This window comes from Chelonoidis abingdonii, chromosome 11, assembly GCF_003597395.2.
Source record: "Chelonoidis abingdonii isolate Lonesome George chromosome 11, CheloAbing_2.0, whole genome shotgun sequence".
Lineage (NCBI taxonomy): Eukaryota > Metazoa > Chordata > Testudines > Testudinidae > Chelonoidis > Chelonoidis abingdonii.
In genome coordinates, this window is record NC_133779.1 from 33,035,362 (window position 1) to 33,058,024 (window position 22,663).

Genomic DNA, 22,663 nt, shown 5'->3' on the forward strand with positions numbered 1-22,663 from the left:
TTCTGAAACCTGTCACTGTGCTAGGTTAGTTAGTGGAATACCCTGTGCTAAAATCTAGCCCAAGGAATGAGGCTGTGGAAGAGAGAAAAACCTTGGAAGGTGTGTGCACACATGCATGTCAGCCAAGCAAGTGTTAAAGAATCTTTCAGAGCAGCTTCAGAATAATATGCACTACTAGAAAGTCACATATTTTCATTATGCAAACCTTTGCTTTTATAATGCAGTTCAGGATTGCATAGTTAAGCCAATATTAGGCAACACTGGCCCTCCTGCAGGTCCCTGATGCTGTTGCTATCCTGTGGTTCAGAAGTACATCCACTAGATGGTAACACCCTTTGCCTTTTGTGGCATTTGACTAAATTACAGGACACCTCAGATTCTTGTCAAACACTTTGCACGTAGATAGTGTATTCACCGTCAGATTGTTCTCCAAATGTGATAAGATCCTCACAACACGCACATGACATAGGTAAGTTACCTCCAGATTTGCAGATGGGGGAAGCTGAAGCAGAGAGGTCAAGTAACTTGCCGAGAGCTGCAGCAGCAGTGGTGTCGGTGTAAGATGTAAACGGTCATGAAATATAAAGTGGAATAGGGTGGTGGCTGGAAAATAGGCTTGAGGTAACGGGGGCTGTGGATGGAAACTTGAATTTGGAGAGGAGGGGTGTGAATAGAATGGGAGTGATTTTTTATGAACATTTTTTCGTTAGAAAATGCCAGTTTGTCAAAATTGAAACTTTTTGCAGGAAGGCATTGGTTTAGACAAAGCTGTCATCTGGAAGGTGTCTCAGGTGGCAAGGGAAGAGACCACTCCCCAGAAATAGTCATCTAGACAGGGCACGAACCTAGGATGTGAGAGATTTGAGTTCAGGCAGGGTCTCGAAGCTGTCTCCCACATCCCAGGTAACTATCTTATCCACAGGTTTCATGGGGGGGAGGGCTTTCTCTGTTTTTTGGGGAAAGCTTTCAAAAGGTCTTAGTTTTGTTCTGCTTCAGAACATAACCAAATGGCAGAACCTCAGCACTTTTCACAGAAGGGAATTCTTGTATTTGGGCCAGTCTAGGTGTGATTGTGGTTAAGTTTTTTGGGTCCTTTGTTTAAATCTGCATGATGTGGGGGCAAGCACTGTGGAAAATACCTTATTTTTATTAAGCAAACCACACCTGAAATTGGGACTCCTTGGTGCACTGTACAAATTCATTAGATAGTTCCTGCCCCAAAGTGCTTTCAGTCTAAATGACAAGACATTTAGGAGAGGGGAAGGGGCAGCACCAGAGAGGAGCAGTGTGTCTCCTTTAGAAACACAGAAGCTAGATGTAGAGCAAAGGCTTCGGAACCCTGGCACTGGATTTGATGCATGGAGGTGCCTAGGCCAGCAGATGGTGAAAGTTCAACACAGACTAACATCTGAGCCCCCCATTCAGCACGGTACTTGAGCATAGTCCTGCTCCAAAGTCCATCACTGAAGCTAATGGAAAGGCCCCAACTGACTTCCAACGGTCTTTGGATCAGACTCCATATGCCTGATTTAAACACATGAATAATCTCGTTATCTTCAATAGAACTACTTGTGCGTTTACCTTGTTGAACTGGAGCCTAAATCTAGGAACAAGGGATCAAATTTCGTTATTACACAGCCCAAGAAGGGTTGGGGTGTGATGGAAGAGACCTGTTGGGTTGTCATCTGTCTCTAACTTTGACTGATATCAACACATGCATTGTTCTCCTTTCTGTCCCTGTTGATCCTGGCTAACAGAAGGTCTAAGAACTATATAGTAAATGACATTTCTGGCACACACTTGATTTGATGCATCTAATTTTAGATGGGTCTCTTCCTCTCCTCCTGTCCCACAGGTAACTAGGATTTCTACCTCAACCCAATGTGACCTATGCAAGGACAACGTGGACCAACTTCACTCAGCTTCCACTGAAAGGTGCTCGCCTGGCCTGGCAGGGGTTTCTACTCTCTTACTACTGGACAAAGTAAACAAATAAAAGACCTAAATAACAGAGAAAAGAATATTCTACTGTGAATCAGAGTTGAAAAAAAAACTGCAAAGGAAAATGCTTAAAAAAAAGCTCCAGTTTGTATTGTCAATAGTTTAGATAAAGTATTTATCTTTTTTTTAAAAATGAAAACAATTTTGGCTTATTTTATTCCATCTAAAGTCATAAAAAACCATAACTCATTGAAACCATTCTCTGAATAATAAAGGACTGGCACACCAGCAGAGATGTAAAGAGCCTCCTCTCGGTGCTATTTCATCCATCAGAACTGTGCCTCTCTAGTTCAAATCCTTGGTGCTGAATTTGAGGGTTGACCAATGCCAAGCCCAGTTCTCAGAAAGGTCTGCTTTTATTTATTCAGCTCACTCTGTTCATATACCAAAGTCCATTGGTTTACAGCAAAGCAGGAGCTACAGAGAATGGCAGTCTTTGGTTTTGGGTGATTGTTTCTTTTTATTTTTAACAGAGCTTATGGCTCAGTTATCAGGCGTTTAATATTGTTTATTACAAAGAAGAATGCAATACTCCCCTCTGGAGTGGCAGCTAGATTACCTGTGCAAACTCAGCTGGTTCAGACACTTGGAACAGAAGAAGCATAACTTAAGTCTAGTCCTGTTAGACTACTTCACTGGGCCCATTGAAACCTCTGGTGGCGCTCAAGTCACTGTGAATTTCAGTAACTAGACTGTTAACTTGTTTTGGGGTGTCATTTGGCATATGAACAGGGTGCATAATCACTGGTGTTGGTCAGGCCCTTTTTAACAATATTGGGAAGACGGAAAATCGAGCTTCTATGCTGGGGCAGATAGCAGCAGATTTTCTCAGCTCGCTGTTTTTGTTGAAGTACAATGTGTTTTGTTAGTAAGGTTTTGATACTTGATTCCGAAATGGCTCAGCCTTGTACATTTTATTGACTTAAGTGCATTCGCGTTTGTATTTCTTTGCTTTGAATAGGTTTAAATGGTAGTTCACAAAAACACCACAATCTAGCGTAACTTGCTGCCACACTATCAAACTGGTGCATTTTGAATTGTATTGTGACTTGGTGTTCTGTGTACAGAAAGTGTCACTCCGAGCAGTGACCGTATTTTATAGACGTGATGAAAATTTACAAATTTCCTAAACTTGATTCAGTTTATTTTTTAGGTTGTGTGATGCACAGTAAACTTGTAAACAGATGTTTTTATTTATTCAAGTGCACAAAATGGGGAGGAGGACCCATTAGTTCATAAACTTCAGTCTGCAGCATAGACTGGACCAAGCGCCAATAAAGGAAACCACAGTAACAGAAGGGGAATTGCTACAGCAAACTGACTAGATTCAGAGCACAATGGTGCTAAAGTGAACCCTTGCTGGCCTAAGTTCTGTCTAGGGAGATTCGGTTGTATTGCATCAGAGGCACTTGGTGTCCTTCAGTCCATTCCAGCGAGGTTAATAGCCCTGTAATTACAGTCTCTAACCTCCAGCAAGTTGCCATTCACGATAAGAGTTGAGCTCTCCCTTACCAGCTCCCTAGTGCGGTTTCCCTTTGTCACAAACTGCTGGGCTTCGTGAATCAGCTGCCTAAATGTACTTGGAGCAGGCCAAATCTCTCTTCACACTCTCTTGTGCTGTGCTTCCGTGGCTGGTTTGATCTGTGTCTCCGTGAGTACTGTGTTGGTTCTTGTGTCCAAAAAGGCCGGTGGAGATGTTCTCCTACTTTCCTATTCTCACCAGCTCCCTCCTCTCCCCATGGGAGTGAATTTGTCCTGGAACGGTGCAGTATCCTGATTAACAATGCCCCCTTCACTGTGTTTCAAATTGGCTGCTTCCCTCTAGACCATGTAGTGAACAATGGCATAGAAGTTAACAAGCTCGGTTACCCTAACCACTCCTAAGTGTCTCGGCTGTGTGCAGAAACTGTTAATGTAACTTTGCCTTATCATTGATCGCTAAGGGGACTGATCCTTATTCCTAATCTCCAGGAATATTTTTAATCATTTTCTGGTTTGTGCATGGGAGCGGAGAGGGAGGAAGTGATGCATCCAGCTGGATTCCTAGCAGCAGGGAGAGAACCTAGAGAAAGCAAAGTAATGCTCAGGGAGTGGCAGCTGAGAAACATCCAGTAGCTTCTAGTGGAAGCCATAAACAGTTATGTCCTGGAATCCAGGGAAACACGTAACCCAGTTATTGTTCAGCTGTGAATTTGGCAACTCCAGCCTGATCCAGATCTTTGGGTAACTGAAAGGTGCAGGGCCTTCTCAGCAGTTTTAATCCCAATTAAAGGCAACAAAAATGCAGACTCGGATTCTTGGAGGATTAAAAAAAAAAAAATGTAGGTAGTGAAATAGTGTGAACAACTGCTCCAGGGCCCTAGCTTTGCCCCTCTGTATGCCTCAGTTACGCCGATTTGAGGCAGCTCAACATCCCTGATTTAAGAGGTGGGCAGGAAATGCATGATATCACTTGAGCCAGTCTGCTTTCACCAGATAACGAATTCCCATCCTGGCCAGGTGCAATGGGAGCAAGACCTGGGGCACCTCCTAGCCATTATCCTCTTAAAGCACATGGCCTCTTCAGCACTGTTCTGCAAAAGGGTTTAATGAGAACCTTTGTTGTATTGTGAGTTTCAAACATGCTTCTGAGGGCAGTTATCCCTGCTGGGATTCCAGAGCTGCTCTGCCTTTGTTAGCTTCTTCCTTTAAATTTGACTGTTGCAGCCTTCTGTGTTCTGTGTACGTTGCTTGCTTGTGGATTTCGTCTTCCCAGTAATCTCAGCTGAGTTGGACTTCTGGGTAAGTGTCAGGCAGACTGATCCTGATTCAGGGCAGAGAAATGGAGCAGGCAAGGCTATGGAATTCTGTTGCTTCTCACCAAAAGGCTTCTTTTTCTCTGTATCGGACCCTGGGAACTTCCACTTTTCCATGGAGAAATTGGGAAATAGATTTTTAAAGTTTTGGGGAGTCACATGATGCACTGGGGTCAGGCAAGAGACCTGGGTCTTACTCCCTGCTCTTTCACTTGCTCACTGTAATCTCGGGCAAGTTGGTTCAGCATCTCCATGTTTCCCCATCTGTAAAACTGGGAGGATACTTGTCTTGCTTCTTAAAGTGCTTTGAGATCTCTGGGTGAAAAGCTCCTTGTAAGCGTGAAGCATTATTAATGAAGATCTAATCTGCATAGCTGGAGACTTATGAATATTTGTGACCTTAGCAAGAAAGCTCAGTGCCAGAGATGTGAGACTTGTTCTCAGTAACCTGAGGTGGTACTTTATTTATTTAATATTATTTAAGCCAAAATGTGAAGTGCAGGAATGGAATTCTTTCTGGTTTACACTTTCCTACACCCGGCCCAGTCATTCTACTACTGTCACAAATGTTCCTTCTCAGCCGCATTGCTGCTGCTGGCAGGGGGACTCAGAATGGAGCTGAAATGCATTTTGTAGCATCTGCATCACCAGAAAATTGAACTTCCTGAGTATGTTGAGCTGAGCCTGTGTGGCCCTTTGTGAAACAGTGAGGTGGAGCGTAGATGTTTGCAGATGCAGAGACAAGTTGTTGCATTCTTCCCTTTTTTGGTGGTGTGTATCTGCTCCAGTTGTCTGGTTTGCCTTTCCCACTCCCTGGACAACCTCTTGGAGTGTCAGAAAGTTGGGAGAGCTCCCAAGGCATTAAACTTAAATTTGCTGTTTTCTGTGGATTAGTCATTCAGTCAGAATTCTGATATGGGACAGTGGTGGGTGAGGAGTCCAGAAAACAGGCTTTGCCTTGTGTACGTGAGGGCTGCATTGGAGTGGGACTGGAGACCTGGCTGTTGTTGACACGGTTGACCTCTGTCAAATCAGTTTCTGCCTGTATTTCCTCATCTCTAAAATGGGGATAATGGCACTTGGCTGCTTTTTGTAAAGTGCATTGATCTTCCTGGGGAGGGTCATAAATGCTAGATACTAAATCTCGTCATTCATTTAAGTGCAGGTTGCAGGAGTGATGGTTTCCCCAATTACTTGGGGAAACTATCGGGCAACAAATTGGTGGGGAAGGGGAGGAGAAAGTGGGTTTAAAGTGGACTTGGTTAAGGGTTTGTATGGGGGATCCCATAGCCTTCCATTTAAAAAAAAAAAATACTGAGACAATGATACGTGCAGCTCTCTTTAAAGCTTCCCATATGTGTGAACATTGGAGATGATCCATTGAGGGTCCCCTTTCTCCTTGAGAGAAGTGTTCCTGTTTGCAGGCCACTCCCTGCCTGTTTCCTCCCAGTTTGTTTATAATCTGGACTATCAGCTCATTGGAAGCAGGAATTAAAGCCGTCCCACTCAGAACTGCGCGCTAAAAGAATTCAAACTTAGGTGAACTACGGTGGTAGCACTGAGAGCCGCTGGTCGTCGCTCAGGAGCCCTTGTGCTCGGTGGTATGAGAGAGCGAGCGCCTCCCCCAAAGCACAGTCTCAGTCTGAGATGGCAGGAGCACAAGGAGACAATGAGACTGTCCAGTTGTCTCAATTGTTGTTGCTGCCTTTACTGTGGGAATAAAGATTTGTTAGAACACAAAGGGCATTCGCCCTGTTGGTAACTGGCTTTGTGAGCAGCCTCAGCAGAGAGGCCAAAAATTGGAGTGGGCCATGTAGGCTGAATTCCCTTCTATAATGGTTGTACAGGTAAGTGCGTTGACTGGGCATGGGGGAATCTTGTCCAGTGGCTGCTTTAGCTGTCACTCGAGGGGTGCTTTCTGCCTGCTGCTCACTTCTGAAGTGATTGTGCCCATCACTGGCCTGTGAATAGACAAGAGCTTTAAAGCTCCCGTCCATGCCATCCTGTCACAGTTTCCCACTGCCAAAATCACATGGCTTTGTTTTTAAATTGGCCCAGTTATTAAGGTGCCAGAGCCTGTTTTAATCTACTCACGTTTGCTGCAGAGCAGTGAGTGACTCTGAACTCATTGATTTAGGTATTGGAGAAGGTCCGCTGAACTAACAGATTCCAAGCCCCTTGTTCGAGGAGTGAAATCAAGCAATTACATTGCACCTTTAATCTAAAGATTCCAAAGTTCAAGCAGTTGCTTCAGATTTGCGTGGCTGTTTTTAGGCTGGTAAGTTAAGCTACAACTCGGGCCATGCAAACCTTTAGCTGGGTGTAGCTTGCAGTAGCCCATGTGCCTTATCCTGCCGAGGGATGGATGGATGGATGGATTTCCTCTCATTTCTTCTGAGGGGTGTTGCTTGAATAGTGCAATACTATTTTTAATCTCTTGGCTGTGAAAGTTTGTCTCTACATGTAGGATGAAGTAATTTTGCTTATGGGGAAAATGATCTAATGTAATGTGCCTCAGAAGGTTGATTTTTAAGCACAGAAATGGAGCTAAAAATGGATGGAGAGGCAGGGAAAAGAATGTCCTTTATACCCAATCCTCCCTCCCTGATTTCCCTTTATATTGGAGCTGATAAAATGATGACAAATGGAGGGTAGAAGGAGAGGTAGCTGTTTGTGAAATGGAGGCAAGTTTTATTCCTATCTTGGGTGATTCAATCCTTGATTGGTAGCTGGGCTTAGTTCAATAAAGATTTCCTCTACATGGATCTTTCATCCCTCCCTTCCCCACCTTTCCTTTCTGGAGAAACTGCCCATAGCTCTAGTTAAATAGGTGATAGGGTGGGACACAGGCAACTGTTAGACTTTCACCTCTGGAGATCTGGGTTCAAATCCTGTTTGGATTGTGCATTAAAGTAAATTGGGTTTCAGTGCTGTTTGTTCCCAGCATCCTGCCGTTCTGCTGAGAGTCCTAGGACTGGTATAACTGGAGTGTGTCAGGGCAGGGAACTGCATTAACCATGCTGCGTCAGGGACAATTTGCAATGCCTGCCATATGCCACTGTGTCTACTTAGGTCTCGCTAATGTGAGCGGTCGTTTGTGGGAACACAGTCGCTTCCAGTTGTTTTCTTAAAGTCCAACTTATGCTTCCCTTCTTGCAAAGCTCATTCGCGGAGCCCAGTTCTTTGTGACGTCTAGGGAGACTCAGACTATTTCCAAGGCTGTTTGTAAGATGAATTCAGGGTCCAATCTCTCTCTCTGGAGTCAGCCAGCCAAATTTTAACATTGACTTCAGTGAGAGCAGGATTGCTCCCATGGTGTAGTTGGAGGGATGGATGAAGTAACTTCAGCACTAAGTGTGTGGTGGTTTTCTGTCATGTCCCAGTCCTGCAAACACTGACTCCTCTACCAGGAGTATCTCACTGGTAGTAAATGCTATGCCCCCAAGGAAGTGTTGGCAGGACCAGACTCTTAAAACTGCTAGTGTCTCAGCACTCTTCTTATTTATATATAGCTACAATACACGCACACACCAGGCTGCACCTGCCCTTTTCCATGGTTGCTGGAATGGTGGAGGGAGATGTCAAGAGCTGGGGCTTGCTGCAGTCTCCCATAAGCTGCTGTTTTAGGAACACATTTTCCTCCCACTGGCTAGACTTCAGGCCTACAATAAAAGCCACCCTCCACCCCATTCTGAAGATGGTGCTATTTTCCTCCCCAGTGACTATCGATACACTTGCCAGTTTTCTTCACTGACCGGGGAGTAGTCTTATCCACTAGTCTAACTGGGATTGCTAAATAACTTCAGGCACAGGTGCTGTTCCCCGAAGAGCAGTAATTAGCTGTTGAACTCTGTACTAGCTGCGAGGGCTCCTGTAGGAATTTATTGACCACATCTAGTCAGTTTGCTTTCTGTACTGACAACAAACCTTTGTACACCAGAGTTTGGAAGCATGAAAACTTTGACACCCTTTTTCCTTAGAAAGAATTCTCCTTACTAATACTCGTAGGTTGATGCTGTTAATAATTCTGCTTCTCTTGTTTTGCCTGAGCCAAAAGCACTAGAACACTGGTAGCGTGGAACGATGATTGCTTTCTAATAAGAAATGGAAACTGTACAGTGGACAGTAAAACATTAATCTATTTAAATCACAGTTTGGGGAGAAATTAGTGTTTTTGTGAACTATCTCAAGCACTGAGGAAAATCACAGTAGATTAGGGTTTTTAAGTACAAATTTAGTCAGTGTAAAAGTATGATTTTTTTTTGTTAGTTCAAATTCCCTTCCCCATTCCCCTGAACAACTCCATAGATGACCCTTGGTTTTCACGAATGAGTTGGACGTACCTTTCTCATTAACTTTTGTGCCATATTTTATTTATGTGTTATGCATTATAAATATCTATCTATTTAGACTGAATATTGCAATACCAGATGCTGTTGTTGTGGAACTTCAGGGCATAAACCCAATACTAAAACTGAAAATATCCCTCCAGTATATTTAGCGCTTGTGATTGTCTAAAAGTCGTCTTGGTTTTCATGCTTTGATTTCAATATTAACGATGAGCGAACCACTTCCTAAAGGTCTGGAGATGTTAGTGCTGAAGTTCAAGTTCTCTCAAGTTTGACCCTGTGATTCTAAGGTACATCTGGTTGCTTTTCTGGTGCAGTGGAATTGTCCTTTGGAAAGGTGATTTTTCTGGCATTGTTAAAGAGAAGGCAGAATGGCCTAATCCAGCCAGCTTGGCTCTACCCTCCTGCTCCCCAATATAAATTCTTGAAATGGTCAGTTTTAAATTAAAAACCAATTCTTTAGGTCTCTGTAAGAAAACGTTTTAGGAGTGGGAGTCTGCCCTTGCTGGGTGGGACTGGACAGAGGAATGCAAATGAAGTTGCTTTTGCTCAGGAATTGATTAGTAAAACTTTTAACTACTAATAAAAATCCATTTTTCAATGGATTTAAAACAAAAAAAGAAAAACAAACCCATTTTCTTGCGTAGAACATGTGATATGGGATGTTTCTTAATGAACAGAAATCAGTTTATACATTTTAGCCTCTGAAATTTAATTATTTAAAATTCAAACTTCCCCTAATTTATCTGTCTGGTTTTTTTATACTGGAATGTTGCCCTGTCATTCTTCCATAGAACTAGTGTGAATTCTTCCAGTGTGTATATATGTATGTAATAGTGTGTATATATTATATAATATATATATATATTTTCCACCCACCCTTCTAATTTTCCACAATGCAAGGGTTAGTTTTTTTTTCTCCCCTCCCTTCTGCTTTAATTTCTTGTCTTTTACCTTGATTTGTAATTGAAACAATGCTTTGAAGTTCTGTCTTTATATTAAAATGTACGTATTTTAATACATTGTACTGTGGTGGTGCTTCAGTACTTGAGCAGACCTGTTTTTTTCCTTTCTTTACATTTCAAATGAGGATTGCCTTCCATCTCCTCCACAGCACGAGTGCAAAGCTCCCCTTCAATACTTGCCGGTTGCTAGAGCAGTGGACCCGCAAAACTCCCGTATTTTTTCACTGTTGCTGAGTGTATCAACTTGGGCAGTTGACCTGACTCTAGCTGTAACAGTAGAATATTCACTTTGAGCCTCTCTACCCCTGTCAAGCATTGCATGATCTTCTGAGGAGCTAGCAATTGAAAAATCACATTTCAAAAAGCTTTCCTCCGACTCTTGCTAAGCAACTAAGTGACTTGGTTGCTCAACTTAGCTTAGTTTTCCTTAAATTCCTGGGTTTAAACTCTCCTGCCTGGAGCAGAAGTGATGGTTTAAAAACATTTGCTAAATTGCTATCTTGCAGCAGAGACAAAAGCCCTCACCCTTCAAAGCATTCTCATGCTTCACTGAATTGGGATGGACTTAAGGCTGGGCTTACGTGAGGATCTTATAGGGTCACAGCAACACACTGAGCAGGTGCCCCATTCTTAGACATGTTTTCTGGAGTCCTTCCTTTGCAAGGCTTCTCTACAGCGAGTCAGGTCCCAGGAGCAGAAGAGAATTCAGTAGCCTTGGACCTGTAGGGGGGATAATAGTGGCTGGCCCATTGGGCTTATTCGCTGCTCCTGCTATGGCAGGAGTTCTCAAACTGGGGGTTGCGACCCCTCTGGGAGTCATGAGCTGTCAGCCTCCATCCCCAAACCCCCCTTTGCCTCCAGCATTTATAATGGTGTTACTAATTTAACACTACTTTATATGTTTATTAGGGGGGTTGCACTCAGAGGCTTGCTCTGTGAAACGGGTCACTACTACAAAAGTTTGAGAACCACTGTGCTATGGGATCTCTTCTAGTGGGACTGTAACAGCAATCTCCTATCTAACTGCCCTACTCCTGGCAATGTACAGCTGCTGTTGATTTCCCCATGGGGCTCTGCCATTTCAGCCCCACTGCTGTAGCCAACCATTCAGACTCGGACATGGGTAACAAGGGTGATGCTTTAAGTGAGTTTAGTCTCTCCATTGACTCTACTACAGTTATACCTCTGGTCAGCTGTTTGCTTCCTTCCTGTGCAAAGGGTCACTTCATTTTGAGGAGTTCAGTGTGGGTGAACATTAGGGTAGGAGTTTCCAAAGGCCATGAGTTCAGAGCACAAATCGCACTGAAAGTCAGTGGAGCTTAGGTATGAATGAAAATCCAAACCTTATTGATTGAAACTTTTAGGCCCCTTTAAACTTACTTACTTTCTTTTTGAAGAAAACACACATGGGATTCTTACACAGCAGCTGCAACTTACACCCAGGTTAAAACAATTAAAGGTGGTGTTTATTTAGAATATTGATTGTACAACCTATGAACAGCATCAGTCGATAATGCTTTTGTTAGAGCAACTAACCACCAACAAGAAAAAAGAACCTGAACAGATAAACTTTTGTATATAGATGACCAGTGATAACAGATTCCTAAAACTGTTCCCCCTTAATCCTGAAATGCAAAGCTAGGTCTAGTGAGTTACTGGGCACCACCCATGCTCAGATAACTATTCACAGCATCTGTTCTTATACATTCAATTAAGTAACGAAAGTGAAATTTACGTACCTCCTAATCTAAGCAAATAGCTGGAGCTGTTTCTTGCTCACCTAATGTACACCCCCTCCAACAAAATGCCCATTTCTATACAGTGTGCAATGATAACCGTAAGCTTAAGGTCTGCCCTTTGAAAGGGTAACAAGAAAAAGCTAGTGTTTTTGTACAGGGAAGGCAGAAGAGGGAATATTTATACAGTAGTTTGACTGTTCTAAGTAACCTGCAACAATAGTGACCAATGCTCCAGTTCTGAAATCTTGGCTGACATGAGCTATGTTCAAATGGCCACCTGCTAGAATTTTAAACAGCAAAGATTTCTCAAGCAAGTTGAGAGGCACTGAGACAGTCTGGTAAAACAAACACAACTGAGTCAGCCAGTGGACCAAGCAACGCTGATTCTAAAGGCAAGTTCACAAAAGCAAGCTGGCTGAACAATCAAACAGAGTTCGAACATGAGAGAGAGAGAAATATTGGGTGTAATCTTTCCATAAGTTAGATCTGGTTTATTCTGTATGAAACTACTGCATTTCTCAGCTTTCTCCTATTTTAAAAAAAGCTCCAGCTTCCCTAATGTGATGTACCAATGTTACGGAGTTAATAAAAAGCCTGCTCCTGGCTTAGGCTGCATTGTTTTAGCTGACTTACAGGAGATGAGACCCTGGGAATAAAATTCTTGCTCTCCAGCTGCTGATGCAGTGGGGACAGGAGTGCAACCGTTGCAACAGTTCAAAGCAGCCTCTTAAACACCATTTCATAGGTCAGTTGATACAGAGCCTTTGCATCAGCTTATGTGAAAGTGTTGCTGCAGTTAGTCTTTGCCCAAAGGACAACTGCTATAGTAACCGTGGACACTTTAGCAGTCCCTAGCTAGCAAGAGCCATATCTGAACTAACCTCAGAGGGGAGGGCTGTGCTCAGTACCAAAAATGTGGAGCACCGTTCTGCTCTACCTCAGGGCAAGAGCAAAGGCCAAGAGGACTGCTTGAGATCACAGTATAGGGGCAACTGAGGTCATTCTCTAATGTGCTCTTGCTTAATCCTCTATTGCTGCTTCCATGGGGTTCCAGAGCCTCTTTCCAGCCAGCCATTCACCCCTGAGCAGCCATAATGAGTCACCAAGCTGAGTTACAGCTTCCAGCAATTGCCCAAGCTGCTCTAATAGCATTCCATGCAGACAGGACAAAAGCTCAGGTAAATGAGTGTACTACGGCCTCTTTCCCACACTGTACAGGGCTTGTCCGCTGAGTCCTAGAGCTGCATGTCGAAGCTACTAGCAACAGCCTCCATCGAACACGCTGGTCCTGGTGAAGAAGTGGGTAAGGCCCCTATATCGCACCTCTAGTGGAGATATTAAAATGTTGCAGCTGATGTCTTGTACTAAAACAATGAGCCTCTGCTAATGTTCTAAACCTGAATTATTTCCTCCTTGGGAGTCTAAGTAACAGTGCTACATGCCTGATGCAATTGCATCCTGCAGTAGAAAGCTGCCTCGTAGCTTCAAGGTTTGTCCCTGTGCACTAGTGTTGGTTTGTGCAAACAGACTCTGTACTGTTTAGCGGGTGGGTTCAAGGCTGGCCAGAGGCCAAGCCACATAGCCATAGCCAGTCGCCCTGCCACACCACTCGTGCCTGGCTGCAACTTCACTGCTGGCAGTCTTACAGCAGTTAAAGGAGGTGGCCCTTTGCTTCCATCCAAAAGCCAATCTCTGCAGACGTGCTAGGGGGAAAATGCTGGTCCCTGCTGACTAAAGCCATCAAGGAGAAGGCTGCCTGCAGCTAAGGCCTCCCCTTGGGGCTGCTTTGGAGAGAAGTACCTTACGAGAAAAGTAGGGCAGGTCTCCCAGCCCTCTCTAGAAAATCACTGGATTGCTTTGGTCTTTTCTACTCAAGCTGCAGAGGATGAGGGAAGCTGCAGAAACAAATGAGGCATCTTGTATGTTGAGTAAAGCCTGAAGCCATCCTGCACAGCTATTCATGTTGTGGGACCCGGTCTCCCAGCTCAGTATAGACAGGATGTGGTCCTACCCCTCACGCTGACTACAGCAGCATCCACCCAGCTGCTTTTTCTAGCCTGACAGCAGGCTGCCTGCTCTGGGAAGCCAATGGCAGTACAGCACTCCTAGACAAGGGAACAATGCCACTGGGAACCACAGCTTGCTCTGAAGGTCAGGGAGAGGCATGTGGTTTAGACTGCCTCACTGCAGGTGTCTTTCAAATCCTTGCCTTGCTCACTCCTGGGCCCTGGTGAGAAAGCCACACTCCAATCCCTGTGCAGGAAGTTAGACCTGCATTTTAAGATGCTGTAGGGTGGCTCCTGGTAGCTGGATTAATTTGCATTAGTTCAAAATTAGACCCTGGTGAGAGTGTTGAGCTGAGACAGGCCCCAGTAAGCCTGTGCAGTTGCTGCAGCAATCACTGCTGCTGTGTGTACATGTAAGGAAATGAAGACACAGCCACTGTGTCAGCTGGAGCACCAGCAGCTACCATGCAGTAACATGACAAATTAATCCTGCTTAGAGTAAGGGCCAGTTCCTCCTCCTCCCTCCATTTGGGGGCAGCCCTCCATAACAGATGAGGGCTTCCCCTCCCTGACACAGCTGCTCTCTGCGTCTTCTGGAGCTGAACAGTGTGCAGTGCAGATCTAGCAGCTGGAGTGGGCCTGACCGTTAGTGAGAGAGAGGGGCGAGGGTCTGGCATTTCAAGGCCATGGACCCTACCACTGTAAGCAAAGGAATCCGATCAGCCAAAAAACACCCCCTTAAAGTAAGACCCTCCTCCCCCCTTTGAAATTAGCCAACTTTCCAAAAGCCAGCAGAGCATCTGAGCACCCAGGTGCCAAACAGCAGCCATCAGGGGGTGCAGCAGGCCACCTGGAGAGTCCTGAGGCCATTCCCAGCAGAAATGCTGCCACTACTGGCACATTTTTGGCATAAAACACACTGGCACTAAGCGCCAGCTGGCCCTCTACACCAGATCATCCCTGCCTTACAATAGCACCACATGCTGGAAGACCACTGGGCCGCTCCCACCAGGGCACCTCCAGCCTTGTTTCCACATCAGCATCATAGCTGAAATCCCCTGGAACTCCTGAGGAGGGCTCTCAGCAGCCCGAGGAGTGGGCAGCCCATCTGTCCCTCAGCCTAGCAGTTTTATGGTCAATCAAGTTAAAGCTGACACGGCAGTGGCCAGTTAAGACTTGCTGCTTCCACAACCCAGCAGGGAGATGGGAGCTCCGAGGGGCTGAAGACAAACAGGAAGGGGAGTGTGCAATGAATTCATTAAAAATAAAAGTACAAATTATCTGGCCCATAAGTCACTTGGTCCCAGGCGCTCCCCCTGGCTGGGGGTGGTGTTTTCACCACCCACGGCAAGGAGGTGGCTGAATGCCAGTTAAGCCCACTGGGGGTGGGTGGGGGCGGAGGCTGCCAGTTAGAGCTTGCGTGTTCCCAGCTGGAATCGGGCTTCCTCGGAGATTCCGTACTGCTCCAGGGGGTCCTGCAGCGAGAGCACAACATGCCCACAAGTAAGGGGGAGCGAGACACCCAGCCTGCCTTTCCTGCACAATTCCAGGGAGGGTTGCCCAGGTTGTGCCTTTAAAGATCTCAGTACCTCCTGTTACAGCATGGGGCCACCTCACAGCACTGCAGTACACGGGACAAGCTGCAGCATGAGATTATGCAGCCAGAGCCATTCATTTACTTTAGGCCTGGCCATCAGAGTATGGTCAAATTAACTTCTAGACGAAGTGCTGATTCCTCGTCAAAGCAGGAAACACAGGGTGGTGGGGATGGGGAGGAGTGGCAAAGGACAGCCCATCAGCCCTTCTGGAGGCTGTAAGACAGTCAGCTATGTGGGTTTTTTTTTAGCCATCTTAGTACAGACGTGTGCTGGTGTCACACAGTCACTCTACGGCTTGCTGGTCTCTGAGAAAGCAGGAGCAGGAGCAGGGCAGACGTGGGGGAAGCCCATGACTGCACTGGCAGAAGGATCTTATATAACCCCTGCCTGATTCTGCCACGTTCAGTGTTAAATTAGTAAGAGCTCTACCAGCTGAGCACAGCTGGGCATCAGGACAATTACATGCCTGTTTCACAGCAAGCCCCATAGAAGATGTGATGTGCTGTAAGCACTTTGCACTGCATAGGCAGGTACCTTACCTGAGCACCAGGCACCAGAAGGACAGAGTCCCAGCCACCGCCGTACACCAGTGCCACCGCATTGAGCGGGATCTAACGTGACTTCCTGCACTGGAGGCATGAAGTTAAATGGGCCATTGCTGCTGCATGAGGAAAGACTGAGGCAGCCTGTACAGCAACCCTTTGGTGCAGGCAGGTTCCTTAAAACTGACACTGATGGTTTCAAGAACTAAGTTATTAAGGGGTTGCTCTTTCCCATAGGCTGCAACAAGCACAAGGGGGAAAACACAGTTCTGGCTGCTCCAATTTTCTCCTGGTGTAAACCAGGCAGCAAACCCCTCTCTGCTCCCTACGGATTGACAATTCCTGGCCTTGATGGATGGAAAGGGGCCGGTGGATGATAAATAGGAGACACTCACCTTCCCTGTCATCTTCTGAATCTCATTCCGATAGAAGATCAAACTTCTTCTCATGAACTCGTAGCTGCAAGACAAGGAGTGTCTGGCTGAACAGAGAGGACATATTTCACACGCGGTTCAGAGTCCTAAGGAAGGTCTCAGCTCAGTCACTGCTGCAAAATGTGCACCAGCACTAGTGGGGTATGGGGCAGAGTCTAGGCTAGATGGCCAGGGGGCATTTTCCTCACAGGCCACTGCAAAGGACCATTTGCCACAGCCACCTTCCCAGCCTTGTCAATAGAGCGAACACGGTTCAGGTCGCATTGTTGCTTCCTAAACACCTCTCTCCACAGAGCTCAGCCTGCAGTGCCAGTGGCTGTGATCAGGGAAGTCCACCAAACAGCAAGCAGAAGGATTAGTCCAGATCCAGGAACAATTCCCTATTCTGTGACCAAGATAACGTCTCTACAGCCAGGCCCGTGTTTTGCTCTCTACTGAACTGGGCAGAGCACTCCTGGTGCTGCTTGCTGCCAAGTAAGCTCCCTCTTCTCTCCCCAACTGCAGCGGGGCACACCCAGTGCTGAGCTGTGTCCTGAGTTGAGAACAGTGCAGTGGTGGTGAAGTCCCCCCACCCAACCGGCTGCCCTACCTGGCTCTTCGGAGAGCCTCAATCCACTCCTGACATTGCTCCTCGGTGTCACATTCAAAGGAGTATTTCCTGTCCGGCTCCTCAATGAAACCTGCCGGGGACAAGGAAAGGATGGTTGAGAAACGCTCCCTGCACCCACCAGCAAGTGTCACCACGAGTCCCTCTACACAATTTACCCCTTTGCCTGTGCCAAGCCACAACTATCCCTTTCTGTATTTTAAAAGGGCAGGAGATCCACTGGCAGAAATTAGTAGTACCAGGCCCGGCCCCCTTTCTCTTCCTACCATCTCCTCACTCAAGCCCCTTTCAGACGCACCGCCCCACTCCTGTCTTTCTGTAGCCAGGGACACACCCAGCCTCCCAGTCACTCACTTTGCAGTGGGACTAAAGCTTTGGTCAGTTGCTTTCAAACCCCTAAGGTGCAGTTTGCAGCAGAGCTGCTGTGAACCCCCCAGGAAAGCCAGCGGCAGCAGCACACAGTAACGTCGTTTGTCACCGGCATAGCCCAGCAGCCCCCCAGTCATTTTATTCTCTTGGAAAAGTTAGAGTAGCCAACTGGGGAAGTCACTGCCAGCAACTGTCCCTTGAAAGTGGCACAGACCTGGCAAAGGGGCTCATCGCCTCCTTAAGGCACATTTACAATGGCTCATGGTCATAGATATTTGCACTTTTCATCTCGAGAGACACCCTACCAAAGAGCTATATGAAGGATACACAAAGAAATCAGCTCATGCACCATTGCAATGCAGCCACCTCTGGGGTGGAACGGGACAGCTTTTTATGCCATACCAAATTTCAGGAGAGGCAGCAAAAAGCACCACATCTCAAAGCTTCAGCCAGGGAGCGTAATGAGGGAGAACGTAGCTGAACAAGTTGGAATTTGACCAGCCTAACACCTCAGTTCTCGAAAACAGCCACCAGCTCTTTTATGACCACAAGCTGAGGGTATGAGAGTTATACACGAACAGAGGAGGCAGAAATGAGATGAATTAAGTTACCCTAGAAGCAGGAACTTTTCCAAAAGCTGGCACTGCTGCAGATTGGAAATTGACTCCCTGGGTGACTTCAATGCTTTACCAAGATCACATCAGACCCTTTAACTAATTAGCTCTGCTCTTCAGGATATAGTTAATGTAGATCTGCGCTCCAGCTTGGCGATAACTCAGACAAATTGCATCACCAAATCCCTCTATGCAAAGCAGTGCAGGCAAATGTCTTAGGGAAGGAACTGCCACACTGGTCTGCTTTGTTGCTGACCTGCAGCCTGACGTGCTGCTGTGTAGAGCTTTGGAATACCAGGAGCGTGTGACAGTCATTCCAGTGGGATGGCAGGGAAGGGCTGGATGGCTCAATGGGATGGCAATAGACTGCAAGAATCTGTCACTTTCAGAGCACCTGATAGACTCCGGCCCAGGACAGAGCTGCTGGCTCATGATTGGTGCATGTGAGGTGAGCTTTGGTGGGTCTCAGATGACCGTGAACAAGCCACCACTAATTGCCCCATTTTGTTAGTAGCCTGAGTAAACACCCTGTCCCCCTGGGAGGTGATCCTTCCGGAGCAGGAGACACATTGGTGGGATGGCATGGGAAGCTAGTAGTGTCCTTGCTGTACCCATTCAGGGGATACAGGACTCTCGGGCTGCCAGTCAAGCACCTTTCCGCAGAAAGCTCATGTCCCAGGGTTATGGCCACTGCTGAAGGGGAGAGGAAGGCCCTAGGGCAGCAGGAATTCAGGCGGCAGGCTGGCGCCCAGGCACCTCTCCGTAGGCACACTCTGTTTCAAGACAGTCCAGTGGAGACAGTGGGAGTTCGCCTCCATTCCAGCAAGGAGGGACTGAAGGCTCCGCACGTTGAAGCAGCTGCGCCTGACAGCCAGGCCAACAGATATGGGGATGGCCTTGGAGGAAACATCCTGTTATTTCGCCACATACCATTTGCACAATGATTGCTTGTTGGATGAAAGGCTGCTTACAAAGGACAACATGCTGCAAGCCAGCTGGAGCCACTGCTATCAACACAAGGCCAAACAGCATGGCGGGAGCACCGGAGCTAGGACAGCCCTGACAAGTGCTTTATCTGAGCTGCCTCATTTTATTTTTACCACAAAGCAAGAGTCTAGATGCAGCAGGGAATCAATATCTAGTCTTCCCAGACAGGAATTTCCACTGGTGTTTAACAACTCTTCCACAGCTCCTTTCATCCCACAGAGCTCTACAAACTGCACCCAGGGATCACTTCAGCCAGCAATTAACTGCAGCCACCTCTGGGACAGAGCACAGCAGCTACTTAGCACACAGCATCACTGTGCCACAGTTTAGGAGAGGGAGTGAAGAACTAAAAATTCTTATTGAAAAGCCTATTGATAATACAAGGGGGAGTCAAGAGGCAAAACAGATCGTTTGTCCAGGACACCAGAGCTCACATCCTGACTGCATGAGACAGGATCTTCAATGACAATAAGTGCTCAGGGTCTTGGTTTTCACACCTCAACCATGAGACAGCCTCTTCAGAAGCACAGTAATTATACCATGAGGTGGCAACGATGCAGTACAGAGAGGGAAGAGGGGCCTCTGTTCAATCCCCAACACCACGTCCTACAACACTCAGGATTTTCCTGAAGTGTCTCTCCTTCCATGTACTGCCTCTGCCCCATTTGAGCTCTGACACCCCCACCACAATACGGTACATAATCTGACTCCAGAAACGTTTACTCTTGCCCTTCCTCCACTTGACTGAGAAGGGAAAAGTTCCACACCACATCTTAAGGAGAGGGAAATCCATGAGAATCTGTATCCAAAACTCACTGATTGAAAAGACATTCTCCTCTTCTTTGGTGATTTTACAATGTTCCAACAGCAAAGCTCCAATTGGCTAGAAAGAAATCCAAAGAGAAGGTTTAAAACAGCCTTTCCCATCGTTCAGCCAGTTCTATAAACATGCAAGTCATTGTCCTGAGAAAGAGAACACAGTGTGACGTGCGGAGGACAGTGACCAATTCATGAGAGAAAGGTATAACTAAGAGATGCTAATGCAGAAACTACATGTCCTAAGGTATTTTAGTTCTTTGGTGCTATCTAGGTATTCACAGCTCTTTCACGATTTCCTATGTTTAGGCTGTATAGCAGGTCTTCCACAGCAACTCAAGCGAGCGAAAATATTTTTAAAGATAGGAAGACACTGATAAACCACAAAAACTACCGAGGGATGGACTTCAGGGAAGGCATCATAACCCAAATAGAACTGAGTGAGTTTAATGTGGAGCGTTCTTTAGGCAGCCAATTTCTTTGTCTCTGCAGTCAGGTTTCACTGTATAAATATATTTTGTGCCTATTAGTATCTGTTCAGTGGTTTAGACGTCTATATTTGCTCAGTTTCATTTTGGTGATTTAATGAACAGCTCAGTGAGCTGCCCAAAGAGAGGTGAAGGTAAAAGTTTATTTCTAGTTCCCCAGAAACCAGTCTGCAAAGGAAGTTTGGCTGGAAGGTGCGAGAGGACAAACTGAAATCCAAATTTAGGTTTGGTAAAGAGAAAGCTTGAGACTTTGCAGGAGACTAATGGAATGTGTCAGTGCATTCAAACAATTCAATGTATTTTAAAAACAGTTTAAACAAATGAATTTCACCTGCAAAATTTGCAACTCATCTATTGGAGGACTGAGTGAGGGCATGAGCAACCAGAGAGCAAAGCTAAGCATAAACAAAAGTGAAACTGACTATTCTATTCTTTGTCTAAGCCGAATGAAACGCAAGAGACAGACAGAACAGAAAGGAAAGATTTTTTTAAATCAACTCAGTTTTAATAAAAGGTGTTATTTGTATCCCTTCAGCACACACTATTCTAAGCTTCCAAACTATTCTTGGACCATTTGGGATCATCTACCCCTAAACACAAAGGGAAATATTTATAGTGTTATGGCCAGGACCAGTAGCAGAAGCAGCCAAAAATCACATAACCAGCACTGGAGGGAAATCTGCTACTGAGAATGGCCTCTAGTCTTATGTAGTCAGAGCTCTGTGAAATCGTGTTAATCACCCAAGAGTGGTTGTGGAGTGTGGCATCTTCTTGGCCAGATCCTGTGATTGCGACTCTCAGAGGAGATAGGTAACAAGGAGAGAAAACCCTACTGAGAGTGCAAGGATTCTTAGGGTCACATGTATTTGAGATTGGCACAAACTACAAAAACATCACCCCAAACGCCTTGTTTTCAAGACTGTTAAATGGCATAGCAGCAACAGTGCCATACTGCACTCATCATGCACCTTATAGCCAAGCACTTTATAAAGTGCGTTTTATTACCACCAATGAGGAAACAAAGGCAAAGATGGATGAAACGACTTGCTCAAGGACACACATCAAGTCATTTGCAGGAACAGAACGCAGAAGTCTCCAGCTCTCCATTCCTCTGCTCTAGCAACCAGACAATGCCCTTGCACACTTATAAAGGTCCAAGGAATGAATATTAATAGAACACAGCTATTACATTGCTTCAGTTTTCTTTTTACTATTACCAGGTCTGGCACATAAGCAATGATGCAGTTATGGTTTACAAAGGAATCCCAGTTCTAAATTTAAAATCCACCTCACTAGTTTCACATAAATGAATTGCAGTCCCGCAGGAAAGCTTGGCAATGGCTGTGTTTCAGAGATTGTCCCTGGACCATAGCATCAGAAACACAGTGGCCAGGGTTGGGCGGTACAGTGGGTACTTATCAGCCCAAGCAGAGGTTTCATTATGTTTGTCAAACACTAATTGCGAACATCACCTCATGACTATTTCAATTGTACATTCTTCAGGGCAGGGCCCATCTATTACGCTGCATTAGTACAGTGCCTAGCACAATGGGCTTTTACTCTTGGTTGGTCCTTGGACACTGCAGTAATGAACGCATTAAAAAACAAGGCAGGTTCCTGTGGCACCAGCTCTAATCAGCATATGCAGCCAGTTTGCAGAAGCAGGTTATTTCCATACCTCTGCTTCATCTGTTCGGAAGTAGAAGAGAAAGTTGACCACAAGCTTCACGAGTCGTTTCTTCAGCACTGCATAAGAAAAGAGCATTCAGAAGTGGAGGATGGAGAGCTGGAGCTGTTTGGGAAGGGAAGAGACGGGCACATGCCATCCTCACTGGTACGCAGCAATGTGCTGCTAGGTTGCATCTCTGCCTCACAGATTAAATAGACCCTAGGGGGCAGTTCCATTAGAATTTAAGTCACCACTGCTTATTTAAGCAGCTTCTGGCATTTAATTCTCAGTTGAACAGCTCTTTGATGACCACACCTCAAGCAATTTTGAGTCCATCTTGCACTCACCAGCCTTAGCTAGGACATTGCTGATGAATTATAAAACTACAACCACGCATGCTTCCACAGCACCTCCCCTCTGGTAGGATCCCAATGCACACCACCAACCGTACACGCCATAGAAAGGCAGCCACCTGTAGGGCAGAGGGAAGCAGCCCACCCACTTACACCCCCTCACCAACACAGGGGGAGAGAGGAGAAGAATTCAGGGCTGGAGATACCAGCAAAAACTCCATCTCTTAGAGAAAGCACCTCCACGGTCCCTGATATCCGCACAGGGATATGCACAGTGCAGGGGGCTCAAGGGAGCTGCCTGGGGAGGAGGAAGGGGAAAGAGATGGCTTCA

General features: G+C 45.9%; 2 protein-coding genes across 4 annotated transcripts in view; one reads left to right on the plus strand and one right to left on the minus strand.

Moving 5' to 3' along the window:
* DOT1L (DOT1 like histone lysine methyltransferase) overlaps positions 1 to 10,170 on the plus strand; it is a 98,596-nt gene extending 88,426 nt beyond the window's left edge. For all 3 annotated transcript variants that reach the window (XM_075070857.1, XM_075070856.1, XM_075070855.1), the window contains exon 28: positions 1,856 to 10,170. In XM_075070857.1, the coding sequence (XP_074926958.1) occupies positions 1,856 to 1,863 (8 nt within the window). In that variant the 3' untranslated portion in view covers positions 1,864 to 10,170. The remainder of the gene's footprint in view (positions 1 to 1,855) is intronic.
* Positions 10,171 to 11,554: 1,384 nt separating this feature from the next.
* PLEKHJ1 (pleckstrin homology domain containing J1) lies at positions 11,555 to 22,090 on the minus strand. Its single transcript, XM_032779811.2, has 5 exons — positions 21,989 to 22,090; positions 19,823 to 19,889; positions 17,019 to 17,109; positions 16,391 to 16,454; positions 11,555 to 15,330 (listed from the first exon to the last, which is right to left on the minus strand). The coding sequence occupies exons 1-5, from the start codon at positions 22,073 to 22,075 to the stop codon at positions 15,265 to 15,267; spliced, it is 375 nt and encodes a 124-aa protein (XP_032635702.1). The 5' UTR covers positions 22,076 to 22,090; the 3' UTR covers positions 11,555 to 15,264.
* Positions 22,091 to 22,663: the final 573 nt, after the last annotated feature.

Bases quoted from the DNA above. Each gene is read 5' to 3' on its own strand.
- PLEKHJ1 (XM_032779811.2), bottom strand. From the start codon at position 22,075: ATGCTCTTTTCTTATGCAGTGCTGAAGAAACGACTCGTGAAGCTTGTG. The intron at 16,455-17,018 runs GTAGGGCAGCCG...CTTGTCTTGCAG, and splicing joins GAGGCTCTCCGAAGAGCCAG to CTACGAGTTCATGAGAAGAA. The intron at 15,331-16,390 runs GTGAGTGTCTCC...CTCTCGCTGCAG, and splicing joins TTCAGAAGATGACAGGGAAG to GACCCCCTGGAGCAGTACGG.